At 46.3% G+C, this 27872-nt stretch overlaps 1 protein-coding gene across 2 annotated transcripts in view; it reads left to right on the top strand.

Moving 5' to 3' along the window:
* Window positions 1-27872, top strand: part of LOXL2 (lysyl oxidase like 2) — an 86805-nt gene that overhangs the window by 56446 nt on the left and 2487 nt on the right. For both annotated transcript variants that reach the window (XM_074940213.1, XM_074940212.1), the window contains 8 exons: window positions 1012-1195; window positions 8716-8867; window positions 12644-12811; window positions 18662-18827; window positions 19514-19757; window positions 24232-24347; window positions 25207-25343; window positions 27468-27579. In XM_074940213.1, the coding sequence (XP_074796314.1) occupies window positions 1012-1195; window positions 8716-8867; window positions 12644-12811; window positions 18662-18827; window positions 19514-19757; window positions 24232-24347; window positions 25207-25343; window positions 27468-27579 (1279 nt within the window). The remainder of the gene's footprint in view (window positions 1-1011; window positions 1196-8715; window positions 8868-12643; window positions 12812-18661; window positions 18828-19513; window positions 19758-24231; window positions 24348-25206; window positions 25344-27467; window positions 27580-27872) is intronic.

Below are 27872 nucleotides of genomic sequence, written 5' to 3'. Positions count from 1 at the left end.
CCAGGGCTGTCCTGGGGCCGCCAGGGCTGTCCTGGGGCCGCCAGGGCTGTCCTGGGGCCGCCAGGACAAAGCTGAATCTTCAGTTAAAGATGATGTCATGCGATGAAACTTCCAGGAATACATCCAAACCAAAATTGGCAGCCCTACTTCTGGGCAACTGCAATGTGCTCATGCACACGCTGCTGTGGGTGACTAGCAGGCTAGCCGGCTGGGGGAATAGACGCTGGTCCCAAGCCTCCGACTCCACCCTCTTGGGGACGTGGTGTGAGGGTTGATCTGTGAGCCACCAGGCCTGTTCCTGTGTGTTAAAACAGCATCCTGTCTCCCAGCTGTTTGTGCCTAGGGCGGTTTGTGCCTATGCCCTCTTTGCTCCCAAACCCATGCACCAGAACAGCAGAGAATAAGATTCTAGCACATCGTCTACCCTACTGTGTTCCCCATCCCTTTGCATGAACTAGGACTATGGAAGGGGAGACCCACACGTGTGCATCGTGAACCGTAGCCATTTCTTGGGACCAGCCCTTTCCTGAGGCATGAAAATATACATTTAAGGGGACTTCTCTCCTCCCTTTCTCTCCCACCATCTCCCTCTTGGAGTAAGTGTAACCACACAGGGTCTCCTTAAGCCTGGCCGTCCTGGACAGCTGCCTGCTATAGACTGTCCATCTGGAATGGTACCGTTTTTAGAGGAACTGTAGTGGGACTCCAGAGAGAAGCCCTGTTGCAGCGGTTCTGTTATTAGGGGGTCATTCGGCTAGTGCTCTGTATTTTCAGAAGTGACCAGTGATTCCATGTGCCTCGGCTTTTGTGTATGTTGTATGAAAATCAGGTCCCGTTAAGGGTTCTCATGTTGGTCACTTCTGGAAATCTGGGCCTGTGCAGTCAAGTTTATTAGCAAGTTGGTAAACAGCATGGCTATAACAAGGCCAAAAGTTTGAATTCTAAATAATTGCTACTTGGGGCAGCTTCGTTCATGAAGAGTGACGTTGCACCTGGGTTTTTGTATTACAGCAGCCGTTGGTCAGGCTGAAAGGCGGGGCCAAGATTGGAGAAGGCAGAGTGGAAGTGCTGAAGAATGGGGGATGGGGAACTGTTTGCGACGATCAATGGAACCTGATTTCAGCCAGTGTGGTCTGCCGAGAGCTGGGTTTCGGGAGCGCCCAGGAGGCTATAACAGGCGCAAGGCTCGGGCAAGGTAATGATGAGAACGTATTGGACCGTCAGCTTTGACCGCCGTCAGAGAACACCCAAGGCATGTGAAATTAGATGAACAGGAAAGAGAAATTCAGCTAAGTCTTTTGAACTTCAGAAATGTTATGGGCCAGATCCTGAGACCCGCAATTCCCATTGAAATCATTAGTATGGGGTCGTTGGAAGTCACTGAGTTGCAGGAAGAGCTGGTCAGAAACTGGAAGTTTCATTCTGCAGGAAATAATAATAAAAAAATGTTTTAAATTCCTTCTGAACCAGAACAAAAAGCTGAAACTTCCCACAGAATGAAAATCCATTAAAAAAAAAAGAAAAAAAAGATTTGGTCAAATAATTGTATTTTGATAAGGTAGAAACATTGTGAGGGGATATTAGATGGGGTGGGATCTGAGTTACCCAGGAAAGAATTTTCTGTAGTGTCTGGCTACATACATAATCTTGCCCATATGCTCAGGGTTTAGCTGATGGCCATATTTGGGGTCGGGAAGGAACTTTCCTCCAGGGCAGATTGGAAGAGGCCCTGGAGGTTTTTCGCCTTCCTCTGTAGCATGGGGCATGGGTCACTTGCTGGAGGATTCTCTGCTCCTTGAAGTCTTTAAACTACGATTTGAGGACTTGAATATCACAGATATAGGTGTGAGGTTTTTTGCAGGAGTGGTGGGTGAAATTCTGTGGCCTGCGTTGTGCAGGAGGTCAGACTAGATAATCATAATGGTCCCTTCTGACCTAAATATCGATGGAAAAAAAAAAAATTTTTTTTCTTTTGACTTTTTGAACTTTTAATATAATATATACATATTTGTCATATATCTACATATGTCAAATTATTTCATACCATATAAATTATATTTGTTACCATTATATAGTATGTATTATAGTTAAGATTTTAATATAATATAATAGCCAAAAGGAAATTTTCTTATTGAAATGAAATGAGAAAAATGAGCATCTATACATTCCCGTAAAATGTTTTGATTTGACAAAACTGACTTTTTGCTGGAAAACCATTCCATGACAAACTTTTCTACCAGCGCTTGTTCCAAGGGCTCAGGAGTCCAGCTGGTTGAATTGGGGAGCGGAATTGCAACTTTTCCCACGTCGCTATTTCAGTGGTAGCTGACATTTTGACTCTTAAAAGTCATGTTTCAGAAATGTCATTCAGAGTGTCTTTGGATTTGGCCAAGGGTATGGAACAAAATGGTTGGCGACAGACTTTTGTTGGCTTCGTAGATTCATAAATATTTAGAGATCTGCACAAACATCAAATCCACCCTTACTAGCACAAGTTTGTTCTCTGAGGCCGTAGCCACACCACTTTTGAAATAACAGTGGCTACAACTATGTTCAAACGTGGAGGCGTTCTTTTCTTGCCTTCTCTATCTCCTTTCCTTATCTGTTTCCTACTAACTTTAAAAAGACATAGGCATGGGAAGCAACTGAAGTTTGATAAGGCTTGCGTGTGGGAGAGGTCAGCAGTGATGTATCTTTATATCTGGTTGTGTGAGAAATGAGCCAAATTGATCTGTATGGCCATGGCTATTTTCATAGATTTAAAGGCCAGAAGGAACCACTATGATCAGCTCATCTGACCTCCTACATCAGACATGCCAGGGGATATGTCTCAGTAACTTCCTGCACTGGAGGAAAATTATTCTTCCCTGCTATTTAAGTGAGACTATTGAGCCCAATAACTTGTGGTTGAACTAGATAGAGCACATCATTTAGAAAGAGACCCAGTCTTCATTTAACGACTTCTAGTGAGGATGGATTTACCCATTCCCTTGGACAGCTGTTGCAGCCGTTACTTGCTCTGGTTGTTAAGAGTTAAAGAATGAAAAATATCTCTTAGAAACTCACAAGGATAAATACCCTGGTGCCATTCACTACTAGAGCTTGGCTCCAGCTGCAAAGTATGGATCTGGATCCTAGTTTCAAACACCTTAAAACTCAGATCTGGAGTCTTGGTTCAGTCTGTTGTAACCAGATATGCCAAACCTGCAAGAAAAAAGCAGAAATTGGGCTTGTTTTTGGCTTAATTGGCTTGCGAGTTGCTTGTTGGCTAGTTTTTGGCTTGTTGCTTGTTTGGCTTGTAGCTTGTTGCTTCTTTTTTTTTTGGTTGGCTCCCGGCAAGGGGGGGCAAGCAGGGGCAAGGGGGGGAGAGAGAGAGAGAGAGTCAGTTGTGTACAGTGGGCCCACCACAGTCCCAGATTGCACGCTGGGGGATCTAGTCACATAGTGTGTTGGGGTTCTTAGGGATTGGCTTGTTTTGAAATGGGGTTAGCTTGATTTTCGGCTTATTGTGGAAGTCTGGGTGCTTATTTACCATGTGAAAATTGGCAACTCTATAGGAGCTATTTGTACAGTCTGGAACCAGATCTGGGTTTGGATTTCCTGCATGTGGGGATGATTGAGATCCCAGGCTTTAGTTACCTCAAAATCCAGAGAAGTATCTCCCAGGCCTGCCTTTATAGTCCCTAGCCCTTGCTCTCCTATGGCTAGCTTCAAATCTAAAGAAATCTACCAGCAAACAAAAGTCACGCTGTAAAACCAAATGAATAATTGAAACTCCTCCAGACTTTTGGTTTGGTGAAGGAAAAGGAAAATTAATTACACGTATGAGAAATGGCCAGAATGTGAAAAGCTTGAAATGTGCCCTTACTGAACAAATTGCCAAGGATCCGCGTGAAAGGACACAGAGTGTTGCTGATGTCTATTTGACTGTGGGTATAAGGAAGCATTATCTTCATGCATAAAATGCAGCATAGTAGGGGAGAATGTCCTACTCTGTCATACTGCACTCCCAGAACCTGGAAACTTTTAGCAGTGGCTGTTCATTCCCAGTGAAATTCTTTCCTTTTATTTTAAACACTGAGCACACTGAGTCCCCAGGCTCAATTTACCTTGGCCAAAATTTCTCTCTCGGATCAATAAATCTTGATAAGTCTCCTCTCCAGAAAGTCCTCTCTGCTTATTGCAGGAGGATAAGAGACTGATGTGACTGCATTTCATATGGTGTAACGGGATAGCTCTTAATCCCGTATGCCATACAGAGGTGTGACTCCAGCATGGTGAAACGACCCCGAGCTAGCTTAGGTCTAGCTAACTTGAGTAACAACAGCAATGAAGCCACAGCAGCATGGGCTGTACAAAACCATCTGGAATCCTGGCTCTTTGCTCGGGCGACTGGCCCGTGTTGCAATTGTTACTCCAGCTAGCTAGATCAAAGTTCGCTCAGGTACGTCTACACATGCTGCAGTCACACCTCCGATTGCAGTGTAAACATGCCCTGTGACATACGGGAGGTCAGACTAGATGATCTGGTGGTCCCTTCTGGCCTTAAACTCGATGAATTCTCAACCTCACTGAACAAGCCAAACGTAGCCCCATTTTACAGATGGGGAACTGGGAGACCGATTAAATGACTCTCCCAGGGTGTCTGTTGAAGAGCTGGGAATAGAACCCCAATCTCCTGAGTCCCAGGCCAGTGCCTTAATTACATGTCCATCAAACCGTTCTAACTCTGAGTGCTCCCCATCCCCAAAAGCCAAGGAGAAAACATGTATCTATAGTACCCAGAAAAGTATTGTATATAGTAGAATGGTATATGGGTGTCCAATCCTGTACCTCTTGTTCACACAAGTAGTTCCTTCAAACTTAATGGGACCGCTTGCATGAATCAGATTTATAGGATCACCTCCTATGCAGCTATACAAAGTCACTCCTTTACCCAGAAGAAATGTAGCCCTATTTTTCCGTTTTATCAGCAACTTTCAGCACAGACTGTCCTGCAACACGGAAACGTTCCAGTGCAAGGGGGTTGGTCTTTGACATGCAGAGTCAGCAAAGAGACTTAACAGAGGAGGACAAAACTTGCAGGGGTGAGGTGAATCAAAGAGCTAGGTCCCTGTTCCTTTTCCCCGCCTCTTTTCTCTCTCTGCAATGATTGTTTTTCCTGTATTTATTTATTTATTTAAGATTTTTCTATGGGGACAGAAACTTAGGACCCAATCCATCCGGCAATCCTGGGCAAGGTCTAAACCATCCAGGTTCCCTGATAGGTGTGAGAGAGGGCCAAATTATCGCGTCCGTGTCAAACCCATCTGGAATCCCGCCCTCTCCAGAGATCGAGCACAAGAAGGATTTTAATATGAGAGAGAAACCAGAACGGGCAGAGACACGTTCTCTTTGGCTTCCATTGTTAGTCTCCTTTTTGTGTAAAGCCTTCCATCGGCTTCTGCAGAAGCCGGGGCCAGACTATTGGCTTCTGTGAGAGCTGTAGGCGGGCTAGGAACGTAGGGTCACAGAATTTTCGGAGCTCAAGATAGAAATGCCTTTTGGATTATCTCGTCTGTGTGGTGGTCTAGTGCTTCATGCAGTCTAGCTGATATGACATTAACTGCATTCCCTTCCCTGGACCTCATACTAACTACACCCTGTGGGAAGGGGTTCGGAACTGCAGCACGCACAAACGATGTCCTTATACCATCTGATGTACGTGAAACGTCTCATTCCAATAAAAATATTACAAGGGGGAGTCGGGGGGCAAGGGCTTGCAGTTTCCATTATAATTAGGACCTTACTGGAGAGCTCTGTTTTCTGTGTGTTCTGCTCAGTGCACGTGTTAATTCCAGAGTCCCACCTGCAGGCATTGCAACATGCACCAAAAAAGGGTTTTTCTGCTGGACAAAATGCGCGCGCGCGCGCACACGCACGCGCGCACACACACTTCGCTTCTTCCAATCTGCAGTGTTGGCCAAAGGCTTCAGAAGCCTTGGGGACATGGGAGTTGGCTTGAGTGGGGAGCAATGAATGGTGGGTAAAATTCAGTCAAATGGGGGATCCTACTGAGAGCTGTGTGAAATATTTGCATTAAGCCCCTCCAGTCCGAAACTCTCCACAGACTCCAGAGTGGGTGCGATTGTTGGCAAGATCAAACTGTACCACCTTCTTGAGCTATTTGACAGAGGGCAGAACACTTGTGTCAATTTCACCTTCTGCAGATGTAGATTACAAGGATTTTAATGAGATAAAGAAGTAACAACCGGCACAAACACATTTCCCCATTTACCTCCATTGTTGTTTTCCTTTTTAAAAAAATATAATCCTCTGCCCTCTTGAAGCAGCAAAATACAGAGTTATGAGCATCGGGGAAGAGAACTATCGGGATGTCAAGTCAGGTGATTTAATTGGGCCTTTCCATCTTTTGTCCCTGTGATTGCTCTGAGGAGAAGAGAGGAGCAGCGAATAGAGAAATGCTTCTGGATTCTGCTGCTGAACCCCTTTTTACTGGTCTCTGTCGTGACTCAGCAGAAGTCTGAACTGGTGGCAAGTCCTCCAGGTGGATCGGTGAACCACAGAGATTTATGCACGTCTGAGCCAAAGGTGTTCCCAGCTCTACTTTCTGTCGAGCAGTTAAATTTAGTAGAAGGGTGGGTGTCGGAGCTTTCCAAGAAAGAGTCCCCACCACTGTTGGTAAACTAGTTACCCGCCTCTGCGTTCCTTAGTCAGCCCTTTCCTTTGAGGGTCAGGTTAAAAGGAACAGCTATGGAGATGGGTAAGCTTATTGTTTAATGAGGCCCGAACAAGGATGGTCTTGTGGTTAAGGCATTGGCCCGTGACTCAGGAGATCTGTAGTTCCCAGCTTCCTGCCACAGACTCCCTGGGTGACCTTGGGCAAGTCCTTTAATTGCTCTGTTTCTCAATTCTCCAGCTGTAAGATGAGGATGATGATAATGCCTTTGTCTGGTCCTTGAAGATTACAAATTCTTCAGGGCAGGGACTTCTTCTTACTGGTTATACGTAGAGCTTAATGGGGCCCTGATTTGAGTTGGGTCCTTTGGGTACTACTGTAATAAAACCAGCAACGGGGAATAAGAAATCAACTGTGGCGGTCGACAGTGGTGACACAAGCATCGCCATTCTCCCCCTGGTTTGCCCACTTGCTATTACGTGCTCACAGGACATCTTCAGTTTTTCCAAGGTCATGGTTACAAGTGGACCAGCCTGGTGCCTATTGCTGTGTGCTATAAGTGTATTTTAAAAAAAGTGATGACTTTTTTGGAGTGCTTGCCATTTCCGACATCTGCTCCTCTTAACATCCACCTCAAAGGATAAGGGCTGACTAAAGAGGTGGGGGAAGGTAACTTATGTTTAGTAACAGTGGGTGGCCTCCTTCCTCTTTCTTGGAAACCTCGCCTGCGGGTAATACCTTCCCCCACCAGCGCCCTCCAGCTAAAGCTGACTGCTAGCCAGCAAAGAGCATCTGGAACACCTCGGGGTCAGATGTGCATAGCCGTCTGTGGGCTACACTGAAATGATTCATCTGTAGAACATGCCACCTGCCAGTTGTTTGGCTTCTGCTGAGTTGAGAGAGAGGATGACTCCATAGTAAAGTTCAGAAGATTTGTCTTTTCTCTCTCTCCTCATAGACAATCACAGGAATTAGAGATCTGTCAAGAGACCAAGTTGAGACCTAATATGTGGGGCAGATTATCCCACATCATCTTCTGCGGGGTTCTGACACCTGTTGGCGATGACTATCAGACAGGGGATACCGAACTGCAGGGATCTCAGGTCTGATCCAGTATGGAAGTTGGAAGTTAGGAGTTGGAAAAGACCTAGTGGATTATCTGATGCCTTCCACCAAGAGCAGGGGAAAGCCTCTATCCCTGACCAGCTATTGAACCCAGGTCCTGGATATGAGAGTAACCAACATGTAACCACTAGGGAGTATTGTGTGTTCATCCTTTTCTGCTGTCTCTTGCTCAAGAATGATGTGGCATTACTTGGTGCAAGATGCAGCTCTGTGCAGTCATTTGTCATGCTAGGAACCACACTGTTTCAAGTGTCATTGGATCCACTATTGATTACCTGTGGGTATTCTCTGCAGGTCAAGTAGAAGAGAAATTTGAACATACACCTATCCTCAGGCCTAGACAATACAGTGACTCCTGCTATAGAAGTGCCTAGAGAGAGTTCAAATGATAACAATTGAAGACCACTCCCTCTTACAATCCTTGTTAATGTCGGTGCTCTTGGAATCTTGGACTGCACACCTGTATTTGAGATTACTTGTTTGGCTGGGGTTTTATAAGGATCTGCATACTTTGTTTTCTTGTCCTGGCACATGTATATATGTCCCCATTTAAAATGTCAGGGCTTGATCGACTGCAGGTTCCTGTCCGATAAAACCAGCCAAAAAACTGGGTCATTTTAAAAATTTTCTCCAGCTGAAGTGTGTAAATTACAGATGAGTGGAAACTTGGCTTTTCCTTTATTTCTGGCACATTTGAAAATCTTAGACTACTGGAAATAATTTCTTAACATTAAAAACAAGCAGCAAGATGACATTAGCAGAAATCAACTGAAGTCCTTTCGGGCTGGTGTGTTGAATGCTGGATTTCATTGTTGATCATCTGCAATAATATGAACTTTAGCTGATTTCAGCTTCCCTCTCCTTGGGGGGCTGGCGGGGAAATGACCACCCTTTATTTCTTTCTCTTGAAGGAATGGGTCCCATTCACCTAAATGAAATAGACTGTACAGGGTTTGAAAAATCCATCACAGACTGCAAGTTCAACACGGAGTCGCTCAGTTGTAACCATGAAGAAGATGCTGCTGTAAGGTGCAACGTTCCAGCCATGGGTTTCCAGAATCAGGTGAGAAGTCAAATTATGTGGATGTAACAAGAATACAATGTGGTGTGTGTGTGTGTCTGTCTGTCTGTCTGTCTCTCTTCCCCCCACCCCCTCCTTATATGGTCTTCTTCACTATAGTACCCGAGTACCTATTATGATCTCAAAGTGTTTGTGGGAATAGTCACCCGAAGGAAGTGGTGGAAGCCCCATCAGTTGAGACATAAAACTAGGCCAGACAAAAAAACTAGGAAATGCACAGTTGGGCATAACCCTGTGTTGACAGTGAGAGGGACACGGGGTAACGCTTTCAAAAGTGCCTAAGTCCCATTTTCAATAGTGACTTAGGGCCAGATTTTAAAGGTATTTAGGCACCTAACGATGCATCTAGGTACAAAGTAGCCTATCCAGCTTTGCAACAGATTTAAGTCAAGCATAGCTAAAATTATTATTGCTTAAATATTAGCCCCATCACCCTTGACTTCTGCTAGCACAACACACATGACCCTCAGTTAAGCTGTTGATGGGAAAGGAGTTTTTAAAGACTCTAACCTGGGGTACCCACTGTCCTTTAGTCTAGTGATTTGTGGAGGCGGGATAGATCTTCAATGCTCCAATCAGCGTGCACAGGATGTAATCCACCTTTTATGTCCCACTATCTTTGTTCAAGGCCTACGTCCTAAAACAACGGTCGTGTCAAACTAGGCTGGAGGCTAGGAGAGGAAACGTAGAGTAAGTTTTGCTGAGAAATGCTAACACATGGCATGGATGTCTCAAAGGAAAACAAAAAGCGTCCTGTGACTTTAACGAGCTGCCATGTGTCAGAGATTACGCGGTTAAGATTGAAGCCATTTCCTCAAGATGATGTTCGTATTTAACGTTTCTGAAAGACAAAACACTGGAACTACTTGTGACTTTGGAGCTGCAATCAACCAGCTTTCGGAAGAGGGACCAAATGGTTTTCCTGCGGCTGTGTTTTTTTTTCCAGTCCCGAAAAATATTCTGGGGAAATAACTGGTTCTGGCAATTGTGCTTTCTAAAGAAAATCCTGCAACGGACGTGCTGTGTCTCAAAGTGAGCCTTGTGTGTCTCATTCTGGCGTTGCACCCGCTCAGGAGGAACGTTCTGCTGCTTTGTGTCGGTGTCAGATGAGCCAAGGGTGAAATTAACCTCTCAGCAATGGGCCCAGCGCAAGGTTTGTGGGCCACTTGAGTCCCACTTGAACCTTCAAAATAGGGCTTAAGTGGTGCCTGTGTTGGCTCTCTGCATAGTGGGGCATCTCACCCCCCACGTGAGCAAGTGAGATTTTTCTCAAGGAAGACCAAAAGGGAGCTAGAGCAGCGAGCAGTCACACTGATTTCACGGGGCAGACATCCAGGGTTGAGGTTTTGCATCTGGGTCGGCCTTGTGCTAACTACCTTTTAAGCTCCATCAGGATATGAGGATGTTCCATACCGAAAGGAAGGATGGTTGATTGGCTAAGGTCCTTGATTAGGGTTGCATTCTCAGCTGTACTACAAATGTCCTGGGTGACCCTGCACAGGTCACCTAGGGCCAGATTTTTAAAGCAGCCTCTAATTTTGTGTGTCTCTGGGTTTTTTTGATTGCCCAACTTTATACACCTGGGGCCTGATTTCACTTGATGGAAGCTGCTGGTGCTCGGTACCGCTAAAAATCAGAGACTGTGTCTAAAGCTGAGCAGCCAAAGACTGAGGGACATAGAGATCATTTCTGATACATGGGCATACATACCATCTCCCTGTCTTCGTTTCCCCATCTATAAAAGGAGGATAAGAACGCACCTCTCCCTCAGGGGGATGCACTCAGACACCATGGTGATGGGCAGCACAGAAATGCCTCAGGCATAAACCACCAGTTGCATTTACAATCAAAGTGCTGTCACGCATGGGTGGTGTTCCCCTTCCTTCTCCCACTGCACAGCAGTGACACTCTCGTGTGGCTTTGTCCTGGGACCCCCAACTCTCATTAGAAGTTAAGATGTGTGTGGGACTAGGTTACTTCTGCTTACTAATCCAGTGTGATGTGGATTGTTTTCTGTTCTACAAAGGAAAAAGCCAAGACTGGGAGGGTATGAATCGGGGCTTGGTCCATCCGGAAGTAGCATGTGGGCTCTTGCAGAGGTTCATACTAACCACTGGTACTCTGCCACAGCCCTTCAAACACTGACTCGGGATCTCTCTTGCCAGTAAGAACAAAGATCGTGTCAGAATCATTTGGCTAAACTCTTGTTCCATGAATTTTGACATCTGTATTATGTTAGACCAGAGAGCAAAATATGTTTTGAGCAGCAGAACGATAATTCCCCAAATGCTGTGCTTCCTAACTTCTGCTGGGCTGCCCCTCGGTGATATTAAAGTCCTACGCTTAATGCCATTGAGTATTCCCTGTGGGTGAAACTCATCCCTGTGCAGAGAGTCTGCACAAAGCCCATGCCGTACTCGAGCCCTATCCTGAAGATTTCATCAGCATAGAAGTGGTGCATAGGTTTTGGGCATGTCCTTTATTCCTTATTTGTATGATAGCAGTGCCTATTATATTGTGCTAGCCACGAGAGAATCACATAGGAAGAGACTGTTTCTGCCCTGAAGAGCTTACTGTCTAAATGGACGAGAGAATGGGTGGGAAGGGAAACGCAAATAATAATAAGGTCATGGAAAGATGTGCGAAGATTTGCCAAGCTGAGTTTATTAATGGTTCCATATTGATAAATTAGAGAGCCTGCTAGGGTTTAGAAGACAGGGAGGGGTCTGGTGTTCTGCGTTGTATTCTCAGCAGTGCCTCTGACTTGCAGTGTGACCTTGGCCAATCGCTTCCGTTCTCCATGCCTCAGCTTCTCCATCTCTAAAAAGGGGATAATGAGACTGCCTTCCGCCTTTTCGGAAAGGGCTTTGGGATCCAGGCCTGCAAAATGCTCTAAAAGTGCAAGGAGCTGTCTTATTTATAATTATTTTGTGACCTCTCTGCTCAGTGCTTAATAAATATTAATAATTCCAGCATGTCCTGCAGTTTGTGAAGGCCCCTGCTTAGCATGATGAGACATTATTTATTATTTCCATTATAGCAGTGCCTAAAGTCCCCAGGCTTAGTTCCCATTGTGCTAGGTGCTGTATAAACACCTAGTGAGAGACAGGCTCTGCCAAGAGGCGCTTACTATCCAATCTAATAACACAAGACAGTAGTAACTGTTAACATAAGTTTGAAAGGGATAGAAAGCTTCCTGTTTCAGGGCTAAAACTGACCTTAGAAAAAACTTTCCCGGGGGAGCCTGTTACCCTAAAACTGTCTACTGCCCAGTGTCTTGCGCCTGCTTCAGTCGGGAGCAGAGACCGGGTACTGGACTAGATGGGTCTGATCCAAACGGGTAAAGCCTGTGTCCCTAAGGGCTGGAGAAGGACATATTATCATCCCCACTTTACAGCTGTAGAACTGAATTGACTTGCCCAAGGTCACACACGGAGTCGGTGGCAGAACCAGGAATGGAACCTGATCTCCTGAGTCCCAGTCCAGTGCCTTAACCCTAAGATCACAGCGAGACGAGAAGGATCTGAATTTTCCCTCACCAGCTGCTGCAGCTTCATTGCAAACAATTCCACATGCCACCAGCTGGGATGGTCCTTTTATAAATCACTCCCTTAGATGCGAGCGGAGAATGAGTTTTGCTGCCCACATCTGCGAGCCTGTGTCTGTTCAGATGTGGAACTAGGTCAGCTGGGAAACTCCTGGCAGACGCTTTCAGAGAGCTGAAGAGACTATTTCTCTCTTTCCTTGATAATCTGCAGCTGCGTCTGAGCGGCGGCCGTAACCCCTACGAGGGCCGGGTCGAAGTCCTCATGCAGCGCAATGGCACTCTGAAGTGGGGGACTGTCTGCAGCCAGAACTGGAGCACCGTGGAAGCCATGGTGGTGTGTCGCCAGCTCGGCCTCGGCTTCGCCAGCCACGCCTTTCAGGTACGTCGCCTCTCTGTGGCGTGCGCTCTGGGCAGAGAGGAGCGAGGGGACCTTTTGCCCCTAGCCCTGTGTTTATCCACAGAGCAGGTACCGCACAGGCAGCATCTGGGCACGCTGCCCTGCCAGCGTACCGCAACCCTGGGCTAGCAGGAGCAGCCGTGAGGTGGGTGACAGTTCAGCCTGCAGGGCCCAACCTATCGTTGGCCTCCCTGCTGAGCCTGCCAGCGGTGATGGTGGTGCAGGTGATGGAGGGAAGGGGGTTAACCACCAGGCTGTGGGGAGCCCCACTGTTCCACACAGAACCCCCGAGCGTCAATCCCATGGTAATGGTTTTGCTCACAAGTGCAGAGATTCCCTGGAGCCATCCAGCCCCTTAGCTCCCAGCAGTTTGTCCCATGGGCCTGCCACGTACGCCCTTCAGCCAACGAGACAGGACTATACTTCCAGCAGCACGAAGGCTTCCGGGGGGTGCAGTGGTTGGGAGCAGCCCAAGGGAGTTTGTTTAAATCCCAAGGGGAACTCTTTGATCTCGATGACCCCTTTACTCTGGGCTGACACCAGTTATGCTCTGCAAGTAGGTTCCTACCTCTCTCTCTCACTGTCCAAAACGAATGCACAAGCTCCTTGAATGCCCTCTGCAGGAATGCACTGCCCACAGCCTCCATCCCACGGTGAATCCAGAATGATCTGGTCTAGCCTTGGGTGCAGCATGCGCTACAAAGTACATCATGGCTGATCGGTACAGGACAGGGCTGCCACCATAGTGGGCACCAGAGCAGCCATATCACTTGCCCTAGGGCAGAAATGGCAGGGCTGCCAAGGAAAACAAACCTTCTGGAAACTTGCATCTCAGGGCTGCAGTTCCTAACCCCTTTTCTGCTGGTTTCTGTGGCACATCTGGGGCAATGTTGTGACAACTTCCATCCTAAGGGACACCCCCCCCCCCCGCCCCCACAGCACTTTGACTGACAGAGACTATCTATAGGGTTGTTCTCTCTGCCCTGCACTTCTAGGCTAGAATGTGGCAGCAGCTTAGCAGGACACAGGAACGTTGCAGAACAGCTTAGGACAGGGAGCAGAGAGTTACCCGATCCAAACGAAATGGCAGTAGGAGACTAGCGAGGCAGAATGCAATCCCGATAAAGGAAGCCAGCCAGGCAGGACAGCTAGTGAATGGGGCAGCAACGGAGGCCTGTCCCAAGAGAGACCCTTGTCCAGAGCTGAGGCAAACATGTCAAGCTTTTCTGGGAAGGGGACTGTCTCGCTGTGGGTGCGCTGTGCCTAGCACAATCTTGCTTCACCCTAATAACACAGTACAAAATAATGCCAGCTGCCTTCCTGGGCTTGTTTAATGTGGGTAAAGAGTGAGGCCTTCAAATAACTAATAGCTCCTGAATCCTGCCGGGGATTGGGTAGCTCGCTCCGAAGATAGGCAAGACTCTAGGCAAAACCTGAGTGCCGTTCTGTGGTAGGTGAGTTATTGTCTCTGTGTAATAAACGACTCCATCTGGGATCTCCACGGAGAATGTTAAATATTAGGCCCAGAGAACATGGCAGACTCTAGACAGCGTTATCATAGAGCGACTAACAGGGCCAGAGATGGAGCAAGTAAAAAAAAAAAAAGGACCAATGGTCCTTGGAAGACCATTGAGATTAAACAGGGCCCCTGGCAATCCAAACTTTGTAATTCCTATACAAAAGCTTTTGAGGGAGCCGCCCAAAGCTGCACAATGCTCCTATGTTAATGTAGCCAGAGACCCTCCAAAGAAGCTTCTTCCCCACCAGGCCCCAGCCTCCCCTTACCTGGCAGCAGTTCTACTGCTTGACTGCACTCCCTTAGGATCCAGTTCCTCCTTCAGGGGCTTGCCCATGCAGCCACTTCTTCCCCGGTGTCTTCAGGAATCCACTTGATAGGCCGACTACCCTCTCCCATCCCATTTCTCCAGCCAGCCGGCCTGCCCCTTTGGGCTTTGAGGGGAAGGCTGAGCTGCTGTTCCCCTCCTTTGGTATGTTGAGGCTGCCCAGGTTGCCCCGCCAGCACAACTTTGGGGTGAGTGGCCTCGGGGAGATGCCACTGGCCTCGGGGAGATGCCACTGGCCTCGTGGCCTTGGGCTCTGCTAGCTCGTCATGCCCTAAACTAGTGACCTGTAGGCTGCCTTCAGGCAATGATTTCCCGCCACTGTAGGCCTTCAGGTTGATGGCGATCCTCCCTGCACCATGTCCTAGCACTGGTCAGAAGGGCCTAATTCTTCAGGGATTGGGGTGGGGGCATAGTGCTGTCATTTCTCTCATGCAGGGCTTTGAATTCACAGCTAGTTTAGCAATCCACCTTCACAAGCCGCTGCTTTGGCTCTGAGAGTTTATTTTCTTGTGCAGCTGCCAAGCTAGCGTACAAGAGCCCAGGGCGGCTGCATCCATCGAACACCGCCCTTCCCAGTCGCCCGGCTCTATTGACGCGGCACCAATAGGCTGTCTTGAAACGAGATATTTTCCTTTAGCAGGGGCCGCGGGTATTTAGAATAGAAGAGACCCTTATGTGGGACCAGGGTGCATTATACACATGAACATAAAGCAACACTGTGGGGAACAGGGGTTAGCTGTGTGCGCAGAGGGCATTGCTAACAGGGTTAATGAGACAGTGTGTTGCAACAGCAGCCATGGTACAGACCATTCCTTCTCTACCTGAAATGCATTCCCAGCTTTGACACTTTCACATAGATCAGCCTAAGGTGTTTTTTTTTACTTCACCCCTTGCAGCTGCAACCAATGTCGGGTTCTTAGCCAGGAGGAAGAAGTCTTGGGACTACTAGACGGGGCAAGGGACAGTGGGGAATAATCCTGCATTGGTCCACCAGGGAAACTGTCTATATTTACAATTAATTTGGAGTTCATGTGGATACAATTAATCCACTATACTCAGTTCCCCCTTTAGCTGCAGATCTCCAAGCACTCCCCAAACGGAATTACAGTAGAAAGATCAGGGCCCCACAGTGCTGTACATACCCCTAGTAAGAGACAGTCCCCGGCCCTGAAGAGCTTACAGTTTTAATAGGAAAGACAGGTAGAAGCAGGGGAAGAGGGAATGTTATCTCCATTTTACAGGAGGGGAACTAAGACAGAGAGAGAGAGAGACAGATTGTCCAAGGTCAAACAGGAAGTTGATGGCAGAGCCAGAAACTGAATCTAGATCTTTTGAGATCCAGATGAGGGCTATAGGAGTCAGACCATCCTGCCTCTTAAACCACTAAGTCTCGTAACGGCCCTGTGAGGTTGTTAAATATAACAATATCGGTTTTACATAAGCTGAGCACAGGAAGGCTAAGTGGCTTGCCTGTAGTTACACAGAGGCAGAGCTGGGAATAGGTGGAGGGCTGAGATCTTCCGAGCTGTTCAGGGGATTTAATAACACATCTTCCATTAATTTTAAATCTTGTGAACTGCTTTGAAAATCTCAGCTCAGGACTCCTGGGTCCTAGATTCCAGCTCTAACCAGTAGAGATGCTCTTGTCCTTGTCTAGCTCTCAGCAGACAGTACTTCACAATTTCTGGGTACAGCATGCTACCCTTTCAGACTATGCCACTGAACCATTGGCTGCCCTCGGGGAGTTGAGGACCTGGCCCTAAAATCATGTCAGAGGCCTTTAACGTGTTTGTTTCCGATAGGAAAACGTTTGCTTCAAAACATTCCTTCCTGTTTATCTTCTGGGTTTTCCTATTTTCTGGCTGACACCATCTCTGCCTTGCACCAGGCCAGTCTGGCTGTTAATTCTCTGTCTCTGGTGTTAGTCATGCAACAGCATTCTGGTCTCATGCTGGAGCATCCTGCTGGCCCTCCCTGATGCACAGATGTTGCAAGGCAGACATGATTTATTTGCCAGGCACCCATCCTAACGTGGCAGTGTATCTGCCCATCCCAACAGACCGAGAGGATGAATTCATAAACTGGCTGGGTGGAGATGTGGATGTAGAGTTGGACTACAGCAAAGTGGAATTTAAACATATCCAAAAACAAGGAGAGATGTTTTTAACCATGTTTAACTGTGACCCATGCTCAGCACAAAGGACGCTCATGATTCCTGGGTTCTACTCTCAGCTCTGGGAGGCAAGGGTCGTCTCCTGCCTTAGAGCAGGGGACTGGGAGTCAGATTCCCCGACTTCTATTCTCTGCAACTCATTGTGTGGCAAGTCATTTAACCTCAGTTAAATTGTGCCTCCATTTCCCTGTCTATACAGTGCAGATAATACCTCGCAGGCAGTTGTGAAGATTAACTAGTTAAAAGTCTATACAGTGCTTTTTGTAGATCCAAAGGGCTTAGTATTATCATAAGATAGACATCTGATTGTCTCGGATACCCCCGCGGCTTCAGTACAGCCACAAAAGGCAGGATGTGCCATTTTCTAAAATATCTATTGGCAACAATTCCAGCTCATTTTATATAGATTGCTACAACTTTGCTCTATTTAAATTGCATGGCTTGAAGCCCAAGGGAGTTAGTTAAGGATGGTGTGGTACAACACCCATGTCACGAGGGCTGACTGCATACTTATGTGTACAAATATATACACTTGCTACAGAGTTCAGTTGACTTAATCCCAGCAGCAAGTCAAACAATGAAACCGTGTACCCTTGTCAGGGCAACTTGCTGATAACCTGTTAATGAAGATCCCAATCTCTGACCGGGTTGAAAAGCCCAGGCAGGCCTCCTAATATAGGAATCAACGTGATAATCACCAGAATGTCTGTGAATATTGTTATATATATTTTGCTACTATTTCCTCCTTTTTAAAATGGGCGGGGGGGACTATTTTTTTTTTTTTTAAGTTTTCCTCCTGCTCAATGGACACACATTCTCCTTTCACTCCATGTACAGTAACTTATGTTTTTGTTGCTTGTTGCTTCCTGCCTCCCTGCACAGCAGCGGCTGGTCACACACTCTGGGGAGCCTGGTACCCGTATGAAAAAGGGATTCCCATCCAGCTCATTAAACTGGAAGTGGCTCCTGGCTAATTTAATGTGGAGACAGGCTGATGAATTGCAAAACTCATCTTGTGCAAACATTAGCCCAGCTCCAGGATCTCTGCATGCCAGGTGGCCCATGACTGAGGTTAGCACAGAAGCCAGGCCTTCCCACATGGTAGCCCAGAACACTAACCACTTACTTACAGTTTGCTCCGAAGGGTAGTGGTATCTCCTTAGTCTTTGAAGGCTGGGGCAAGGGTTTTGAAACATGACTGGTGATTCTGGCTGCCCAACTTGTGAGCTCTTAAAGGGGCAGGCGGGGGGGCTGAGTTTTTACACAGTGCTGAGCACCCACCCTCTGAAAATCAAGGCCCCTTTAAGGTGGTTCAAGTTTGGCAGACAAAATCACTGGGCCCTTTTGGAAATCTTGACCCAGGATTCAAACCTGGGTCTCCCCTATGGTGCTGCAAATCATTAATAACTGGCTTACCTGGTTTCTGAAGTGAATAAATGTGCCCCAAAGTGATAGAGGGGAGAGCTCTGTCTCCCTTCAGAATAAGCATTTCCTAGCTTGATGGCCTCTAATATGATTTGCTTTGAGGGGAGCATTACCTCTCCAGGAATATGAAAAGGGCTCGTTCCAAATACAGATGCAAATGTTCATGCATTCACAAAAAACCCTGATGCTGTCTCCCGTGCTATAGTTTGCCTCGTACACACTTGCCCCTCAGTCCAGTGGGAGTTATGGGATTTGGATGGATCTAACTTGCATCTCAAAGTACCCCGGTGGGGTCTGTCCTTCCGGCAGTGACCTGGGCTTGGACGTTCTCCCGAAGAGGAGCACCTGCCACTGGAATCAAATGACCCATTTCTCTCTCTCTCTCCCTAGGAAACTTGGTACTGGCACGGAGACGTCAGTGCCAATGACGTCGTCATGAGTGGCGTGAAGTGTTCCGGGACGGAGATGTCCCTGGCGCACTGCCGGCACGACGGGGCCCAGGTGTCGTGCCCCAGAGGCGGCGGCCGCTTCGCCGCAGGAGTTTCCTGCTCAGAAAGTGAGTTACTTGGATTTTCCTCTTCCAGTCGTCAAGACACCTAGAAGAGTGATACTGATCATGGAGATTTCCCTTCCAAAGGGCTTCTCTTGGGATGCTGGGAGGAAAGAGGGAGGCTCATACCAATCATTGGGCCATCTTTCTATTTTAACACACTGGCAAATGTTAGGATCCACTGACTGTCTGAATAATACAGAGTTAAATGTCCAAAAAGCAGCGGTAGGGACGTAGCTTTTTATTTGATGTTCAGTTCATTGATTTTCTTTCTTCCTCTCGTGCGCCTTCTTCAGTCTCTACTTTCATTCCGTCTTCGGCTCCTCTGTAACTGCTTTCTCCAGCATCTTCTCCAGCCCTTGGCTTTCCACCTCATATTGGGAACAGCCTCCTGTTTCCCACGTCCTCTGCCTCTCCTCCTCCAAACTCCGGTATTTGCCACTGCTTCCTGCACTGACCTTCTCACCAGCAACATCTCTGCACTTTCTCAAGCCTGAGCCAATTGCCATGTGTATTGCAGTTTGTTGAAAACCTTGGTTTCAAACAGCGCAGATTGTGGCCTTGTCCTGCCCCCTCTAGGACTGCGCAGCGGGGCAGCTATGCCAATGGCTACAATTGGGATACGATTTGAGTGGCAAACCGTCGCTTTGGTGTGGATAGGTCTAAAGACATTTTCCTTTCCCCACGACCAGCTGCCCCGGATCTGGTGCTCAATGCCGAAGTGGTGGAGCAAACCTCCTACCTGGAGGACCGCCCGATGTTCTTGCTGCAGTGTGCGCTTGAGGAGAACTGTCTGGCCACCTCGGCTGCCAACACATCCGTGTCCACTGGCTACAGGAGGCTCCTGCGCTTCTCCTCCCAGATCCACAACAACGGGCAAGCTGACTTCCGCCCCAAGAATGGCCGCCACGCCTGGATTTGGCACGACTGTCACAGGTGAGTGCTTAGATCCCTCTGCATTTGTTGCGAATCAAAATGCAAGCACCAAAGACACAGTCCAATCTGCTGCCCTCTATTGGCCATGAGAGATAAGGTGGGTCCATTTCCTCATGGACATGGGCCCATCCACATCTCAAAGCCACCATCCCAAATAGCACTAACTGGCCTTTTCTAGATGTTTGAGCTATTATCATTGTGCTGCACACCACTGCCACTCAGGCTTCATGGAGACATCTGGGATAGAACTCAGATCCTTCTGCTTCAAAAGCACAGGCCTGGAGCACTGGAGTAAAGGAGAAGCTCCTTAAGAGTATATGGCCTATGACACACACTTAAGCAGTTATGATTCCAACCAATAGCAAACGCATACACACAGTTTATTACAATATAAAATCACTGATGAAGCCAGGTAGCACAACTGATTGGAATCTCGTTGTGGCTTGCTTTACTGAGAAATCAGAATTCACTGAAGACACCAGAAGTAGCCTACGCTGAGTTGTTCCTGGGTAAAATTCCTTACCTCCCCATGGATGATGCAAAGGGGTTTGTAATACAGAAACATCGATGGTTCCATAACCCTCAAACAAGAGCTCACCACCTGATTGCCCTAAGCTAAGGGACAGGTGCCAAGAATCGTAGGAATGGAAGAGACCTTGGGAGGTCATCTAGTCCAGTCTCCTGCACTCACGGCAGGACTAAGTATTATCTAGACCATGCCTGACAGGTGCTTGTCTAACCTGCTCTTAAAAATCCCCAATGATGGAGATTCCACAACCTCCCTAGGCAATTTATTCCAGTGCTTAACCACCCTGACAGGAAGATTTTCCTCATGCCCATCCTAAACCTCCCTTGCTGCAATTTAAGGCCATTGCTTCTTGTCCTGTCCTCCGAGGTTAATGAGAACCATTTTTCTTCCTTCTCCTCCTTTAACAACCTTTTCCATACTTGAAAACTGTTATCCTGTCGCCCCCTCAGTCTTCCCTTTTCTAGACTAAACAAACCCAGTTTTTTCAATCTTCCCTCATAAGTCATGTTTCCTAGACTTTTAATCGTTTTTGTTGCTCTCCTTTGGACTTTTTCCAATTTGTCCACATCTTTCCTGAAATGTGGCACCCAGAACTGGACACAGTACTCCAGTTGGGGCTGTACCAGCGTGGAGTAGAGCGGCAGAATTACTTCTCATGTCTTGCTTACAACGCTACTGCTAATACTTCTCAGAATGATGCTTGCTCTTTTTTGCAAGTGTCACACTGTTGACTCATATTTATGTCACACTGTTGACTCATGATCCACTATGACCCCCAGATCCCTTTCTGCAGTGATCCTTCCTAGGCAGCCATTTCCCATTTTGTATGTGTGCAATTGATTGTTCCTTCCTAAGTGGAGTACTTTGCATTTTTCCTTATTGAATTTCATCCTATTTACTTGAGATCATATCTCCAGTTTGTCCAGATGGTTTTGAATTTTAATCCTATCCTCCAAAGCACTTGCAAGGCCTCTCAGCTTGGTGTCGTCCACAAACTGTATACGTGTACTCTGTATGCCGTGATTTAAATCACTGATGAAGATATTGAACAGAACCAGACCCTGGACTGATCCCATTGCGACCCCACTTCATATACCCGTCCAGCTTGACTGTGAACCACTGATAACTACTCTTTGGGAATGATTTTCCAACCAGTTTTGCACCCACCTTATATTAGCTCCATCTAAGTTGCATTTCCTTAGTTTGTTTGAGAAGGTCATGCGAGACAGTATCAAAAGCCTTACTAAAGTCAAGATATACCACCTCTACCACTTCCTCCCACCCCCACCCCCATCCATTTGTTACCCTGTCAAAGAAAGCTATCTGGTTGGTTTGACACAATTTGTTCTTGACCAATCCATGCTGACTATTACTTATCACCTCATTATCTTCTAGGTGTTTGCAAATTGATTGTTTATTTGCTCCATTATCTTTCCGGGTACAGAAGTGAAGCTGACTGGTCTGTAATTCCCCAGGCTGTCCTTATTACCCATTTTATAGATTGGTACTCTGTTCGTTTGCCCTTTTCCAGTCCTCTGGAATCTCACTCGTCTTCCACGACTCTTCAAAGATAATCGCTCATATCTCCTCAGTCAGGCTCCCAGAAACCTCCGCTCCCATTTCCCTTCCTTTTTCCCTTTGACCAGCTGGAGCCCTTCCTCCTGTATCTCCTTCCCGTTTGACTCCCGCAATCAGCCAACCTGCTTTTAATGAACCAAGGTCCATCTTCTGGGCAGACTTTCATTAGAGTCAGGACATCTCCACCATGCTCCAGCGAGGTTGGAGGGGGTAGGGCCAGCTCCACAACTGCACAAAACAGATGGAAAATAAACAGGAGATCCTGCCTGGCAGATGGAAAGGGAAACCAACTTGAGATTTACCAATAGAGAGAAGAAACCTGCATCCCCTTTGTCGTTGCTTTCAGCACCCTACTGGGGGACAGGTTTCCACTGTCTGCCAAACAGTGAGTGAGCATTTATAGGGAGGGATCAGTAGAGAGGCTTCGGCAACACAGTACCTTCCACAGGGACTATTCTATCCAGCTGACCCTCTTCACCAGCTTCCAGATTCTTTGTGGTCCTCTGTACTGCTTGCTGGCTCTGTTCCTCTCTGAGCCTTCAGCAGTTGGCCCTTTCTCAAGGTGGGTACATTGTGAAAGAGTCCCTCTTATTACATAGAGACTCGTACAATACCATGGCCCAACAGCATCCAAGCACTGAGACTGGCTGTTCAAAAGGAGCAAAGGTCTGTGTCTTTTGGAAAACATCTTAAAGGAAGTGAGGAGAGGCTACAGGCCCTCTGTGTGCTTGAAACAGGATTGTTTACCTGGAGGAATATGAACTATATTCCTCTTGCATCTCTCCAGTCTGTAAACACTGGAATATAAGCACCAGTTGGAATGATGCAGACGCATATTTTAGAAACTGAGTCAGACCCCAGGTTCTAAATGTTTTTGCAGCGGAGGCAGCCAAAATAGACGACTTCAAAATCAGCAGCTTGGCCACCACAGAATGCTCCTCTTTTTTCCAGCCGTCTCAGGCCAGGACTGGAAGCCCCTGTTCAGCAGGCATGTGACAGAGGAGCAGGACAAAAATGGAGAAAAGCCACTTAATGTCCAGGGAGACTTAAGAACATCTGGCAGCGATTTCAGTGACAGCAATTTTGGAAGGGGGGGGGGGGGGTGTGAAGAAAAATCCTCTTTTCCTATAGGGAAAAAATGCTTTTCATTGGTCTGGAAGTACATTTTAGTTAAATGAACACGTCCGTAGTTTGGTGATGCAAACATCTGACTGACCGTATTCGGGAGCACCATTTACTGAGAAGCCCTGATTTATTTTTACAGGCAGAGGGCTAGTTCTGCTTTCTGTTCAAGTCGAGCCACTTTTTAAAAGCTCTTCAGCAATGTATTTTGGATTAGGCTCTGTGCAATTGGCCCAATCCCGCAATCGGATCGGTGCGGATGAACTCTTGGGGCCCATCCCGAGTGCTCCTAAAATCAGTGAGGCTTGGCACGGGTCTGCTCGCAGGGATCAGATGGCAGGATTTGGGGCCTGTTTTGTTCACGTGCTTATCACCATGGTATCTGAGAGCCTTTGATGGTAACCGTGCTGGCAACAACCATGTTCCAGCCACTTCGCTCTACCACTGGTTCCAAGGAGCGGGGGACAAATTCCCATCTCAGTTATATCAGTGTAACTAAGCCCTGACTGAGCAAAGCCCATGCTTAACTTTAAGCATGTCTTTAAGTCCATCCGTACTCAGCAAAGCACTTACGCACAAGTCCCACTGACGTCAGTTGGACTTAAAGACATGGTTAAAGTTAAGCAGCTTTGTTGAATCAGTGGCTTGATGCACAATATTGCTCTCTCACACACACACAAATTTATCCGCACGGGTGGTGGAACCACCCTGACTACAATGCCGTGGTGTAGAGCAGGAACCTGTCTGACAGCAGCGCAGACAGGATCAAGCTGACTCTATTAGTGCCCGGTTAAAATTATGAAGTGGACTGTGTGTATGAACCCAGCTATCCTGTTTGAGGCAGAGTGAAATGAGCTCAAAACTAAATTTACCTCATTCTGCTGTTAATTTCTGGCCAGTAACTTAACGTTCTGTACCCTTTGAACTAAGGTGGCTAAGGTTTCCATCTCTCTGAGATGCGTATGTGGCCCCAATCACTCTTGGTTTCCCGCTCTTTAATGCATGAGGTATGGCAGCATCCATCCATTTTACAGGGGAACTGAGGCACACAAACTAAGTGGTTTGCCCACGGTCCTACAAGATGTTTGTGGCAGAGCAAGGAATTAAACCCAGCTTTCCGAAGTTGTGGGGTAACGCCCTAACCACTGGACCATCCTTCCTCTCTAGGGGTTACGCTATGCTTTTAAGATGGCAGTAAGTTAACAGCTCTCCTAACTAAAGACTATATTTCTTTGTCTCTTACAGACATTATCACAGCATGGAGGTTTTCACACACTACGATCTGTTGAACCTCAATGGTACCAAGGTGGCCGAAGGACACAAAGCCAGTTTCTGTTTGGAAGACACTGAATGTGAAGAAGGTACTCTTGCTATATCCACATTGCGTGGGAAGTTTGTGTAGGGAATTTATTGGTGTTCTCAGGATCCAAAGACCCAGCCATGTCCCTGAGCAGGGAGGATGGCGAACTTGCTCATCCAAGAGCTGTGATTGTTCTTGAGGCAAAGGAGGTCAATGCTTCCTAGTCTTTAAACCATGAAAAGAGTCGAAATCTATTGGTGCTTACAAAAGGTTCCTGGTGCCATTACATGAAGAATAACGAGCTTCAAACGTGCTCAGCTCATTGGGTGCAGAGCTGTTTGGAGTCAGAAATGTAAGGCCAGATTTTCCAATGACACAAGTACTTCCTAGCCACAGATCTGGGTGATTAGGTAGGAAAAAGGTGTGCATTATATCATCTTGTTCCCTGCCCCTGCAGACTGTTATAGCTGCAACATTTTGGATGAGACCTAAAGTCTCTTGAGGGAATTGAAGGAACCACTGGCACTTTCTACATGAGAAGTGCTAACCTGCTGTCCCGGATAAATTCCAACTCATGTATTTACATTCTGTTTTCCTAAAACTCCCCCTCTAATTTCAAAAGGACACAGAATTATTTACTTCCTCTCATGTAGCATTGTGGCCTTCTGTCAAAAACACTGCTGCATTCCACCCCAGAAGTGGCTGCATTTCAGGGGGCTTCCTATCCACTGAGTTCATAAATGCTGCTTTGGGATGGACGCACTATCCTAAGATACGATATTCACCTCAGGAGCACTGTGTATACACTCTTCTGTTCACAGAGGAACTGCCTGTCTCATAGTGATGTTAAGAGAATACCCACCACACCAGCTGCGATTGTTCTGACATGCACTCTGTGTCCACACCTCTTTCCTCTGTAGATGTGCAGAAACAGTACGAATGTGCTAATTTTGGGGAACAAGGAATCACAGTGGGATGCTGGGATGTCTATCGTCATGATATTGACTGCCAATGGGTCGACATTACTGATATCCCACCAGGAGATTACCTCTTCCAGGTACGTGGGGACTGGAATGTGGGCAATGGAGGTGGTCGCTTGTCTACGGGTATCTAGCAGCAAACTGGTTACATTTCTATCAATCTTAGGTGATTTTAAAAATAAGCTCAAGGTAGCATGGCCAGTTACAATAGACAGATCACGAGAAGAGGTGTAGGTTAGATATTAGGAAAAAAAAACTATTTCACTAGGAGGGTGGTAAAGCACTGGAATGGGAGGTGGTAGAATCTCCATCCTTAGATGTTTTTAAGGCCCGGCTTGACAAAGCCCTGGCTGGGATGATTTAGTTGGGGTTGGTCCTGCTTTGAGCAGGGGGTTGGACTAGATGACCTCCTGAGGTCTCTTCCAACCCTAATCCTCTATGATCTGCGCCATATTTTGAATACCGTACAATTGTTCCAGCCTTCCTTCAGAAATGCTCTCAAGTAATTTTCGGACAAAAATTTAGGTGACTGGTGATTAAGTGTTTTACAAACCCCCGTATAAACAGCACTGTCTGTAATTTAAGGAGTGAAAAGAATTCTGATCATTCTCATGCGCTCCTTTTAACTCTAACATTGCAGCATGGGAATCCTCCAGTGCTACTTCAGTCAGTTTCACTTTAATGCTACTTTCATTGCCCAAGTGAACTGAAATTCAAACAAACTATGGAAAGGGTAAAAAATCTAAAACCTTTCATGTACACAGAGAGCAGAGAGAGAGCTTTTTAAATAAATTAGTTTTGTCTTGACAGCTGTCCTATTAAATACAATCAAGCCTCCCCTTTGCCTGTAAGCTTTGAGGCAGGTCCAGTGTCTTCAGTTGGGATTGAGAAGCACCTAGCTCTTTGGGCGCTGCGAGCATGCAAATAATATTGCAATCAAATGTGAAAAATCCTCTTCCATGTGAAACTGTTTCATTGTGTCTAAGGAAATCTCTTGTGATGTAGCAAAGAGTTTTAAAGGATTTACTAATACAGCTGGTCAGAAAATGAACTGAAAAATAGTTTGAAAAAAATGCAGGTTTTTAAAAATATTCTGACCAGCTCTTCTTCTTAATTATTTGTATTACCGTAGACCTTGGAGCCCTAGTCACGTGCCAGGCGCTGTATGGGGTGGATTTGATTTAAATCACGGTTTTCTACATAAAAGTGCATTCTTGTTGGTTGTTATCTTAATATATACTCTTCACAACTCAGAGATAGATGTAGGTTTCATATTTAGAAGGTACACACTATACATTTTTAAATAGTGATTTATTTTGAAAGCTTTTCAGATTAGTTTTACAGCTCTATCAGAAAATGCAATGTTTATTTGGTTATTTCATTTACCAAAGGTAATTGAAGCAGATATTTATGAAGTCATTGGGAGGTAAACTATCATTAGTCTTAGGAGGAGAACATCACCGGACAGACATTTAAATTGTTTTATTTAACTAAAACAACGTTAAGTATTCTGTATTTTTTTCTTCAACAGCAAACATATATTTTAACAAAACAACCCTATGTCCCTCACTTCTCCTTCTTGTCCAGATCTATTCCACCCCCAACACTCTTCTATTCTTTGAACCTTTGCACTTTTAGAGAGAGGTAAGGGATTGACTCTGTGTACACAAATTTGCAGAGGGACAATAGAGTTGAGGTCTGTTATTTCTCATCTCTCTATTTAAAAACATTTTTGCTGTTAACAAGTACGTTATCTCTAGAGACACAAATCCACAGTCTAAGAACTGCAAGACTGAGCATTGAGTCCCATTGGGTAGATTAGAAAGATTAACCTAAATAATCTATATGGGAACCCCATGAAATTGGGTACCTAATCCATGAGCGATTGTAATGTTTAAGAAAAGTTTTGTAAATGAGTTCCATGAATATATTGTCTCATACTATCAAATTAGAATGTAAAATTCCTATTCCATGATGAGATATCTGAGCTATAACATATCTTAATTAAAACTATCTTTAGATAGGTTTTTTTCTTCAAAAAGCATTTTACCAAAAAAATGTTGTTGTTTTTTTTTAAAGTCATTGTATAGCACCAGCGTGGATAAAAATCAAACACCAACGAAAGAGACCATCTTCTTTGCCATTTACATTTCACTGAGCATCTTTCATTGGTTCTATGATGTTTGTTTACTCTTTCCCAGATCGTCATTAACCCAAACTACGAAGTGGCAGAATCTGATTATTCAAACAACGTGATGAAGTGCAAGAGCCGGTATGATGGACAGCGCATCTGGATGTACAACTGCCATATAGGTGAGCAGGAGCACGTGGGAAGCTGAGCTGTTCAGACAATAGTTATTGCTATGGCATGCAGCGTGAGCTACAGGTTAGAGCCAGCTGCTGGGAGTCAAATTGTGTGTTCTGCTTCTGCCACTAACCTGCTGTGTCATATGGGGCAGGTCACTTACCAGCAGTTCCTGTTTCTGCGCAGGTGCAAAAGATGATATTGGTCCGTCTCCGAAGGAAATTGTGGGACAGTGTTCTTAAAGGGTTGGGTGAGGTGTACAGCCAAGTGTTAGTTTTATTCTTCCCCTCGCTCCTTCCGT

Source organism: Natator depressus, chromosome 26 (assembly GCF_965152275.1).
Source record: "Natator depressus isolate rNatDep1 chromosome 26, rNatDep2.hap1, whole genome shotgun sequence".
NCBI classification, from domain to species: domain Eukaryota; kingdom Metazoa; phylum Chordata; order Testudines; family Cheloniidae; genus Natator; species Natator depressus.
This window is presented reverse-complemented; position numbering and strand designations above follow the sequence as displayed.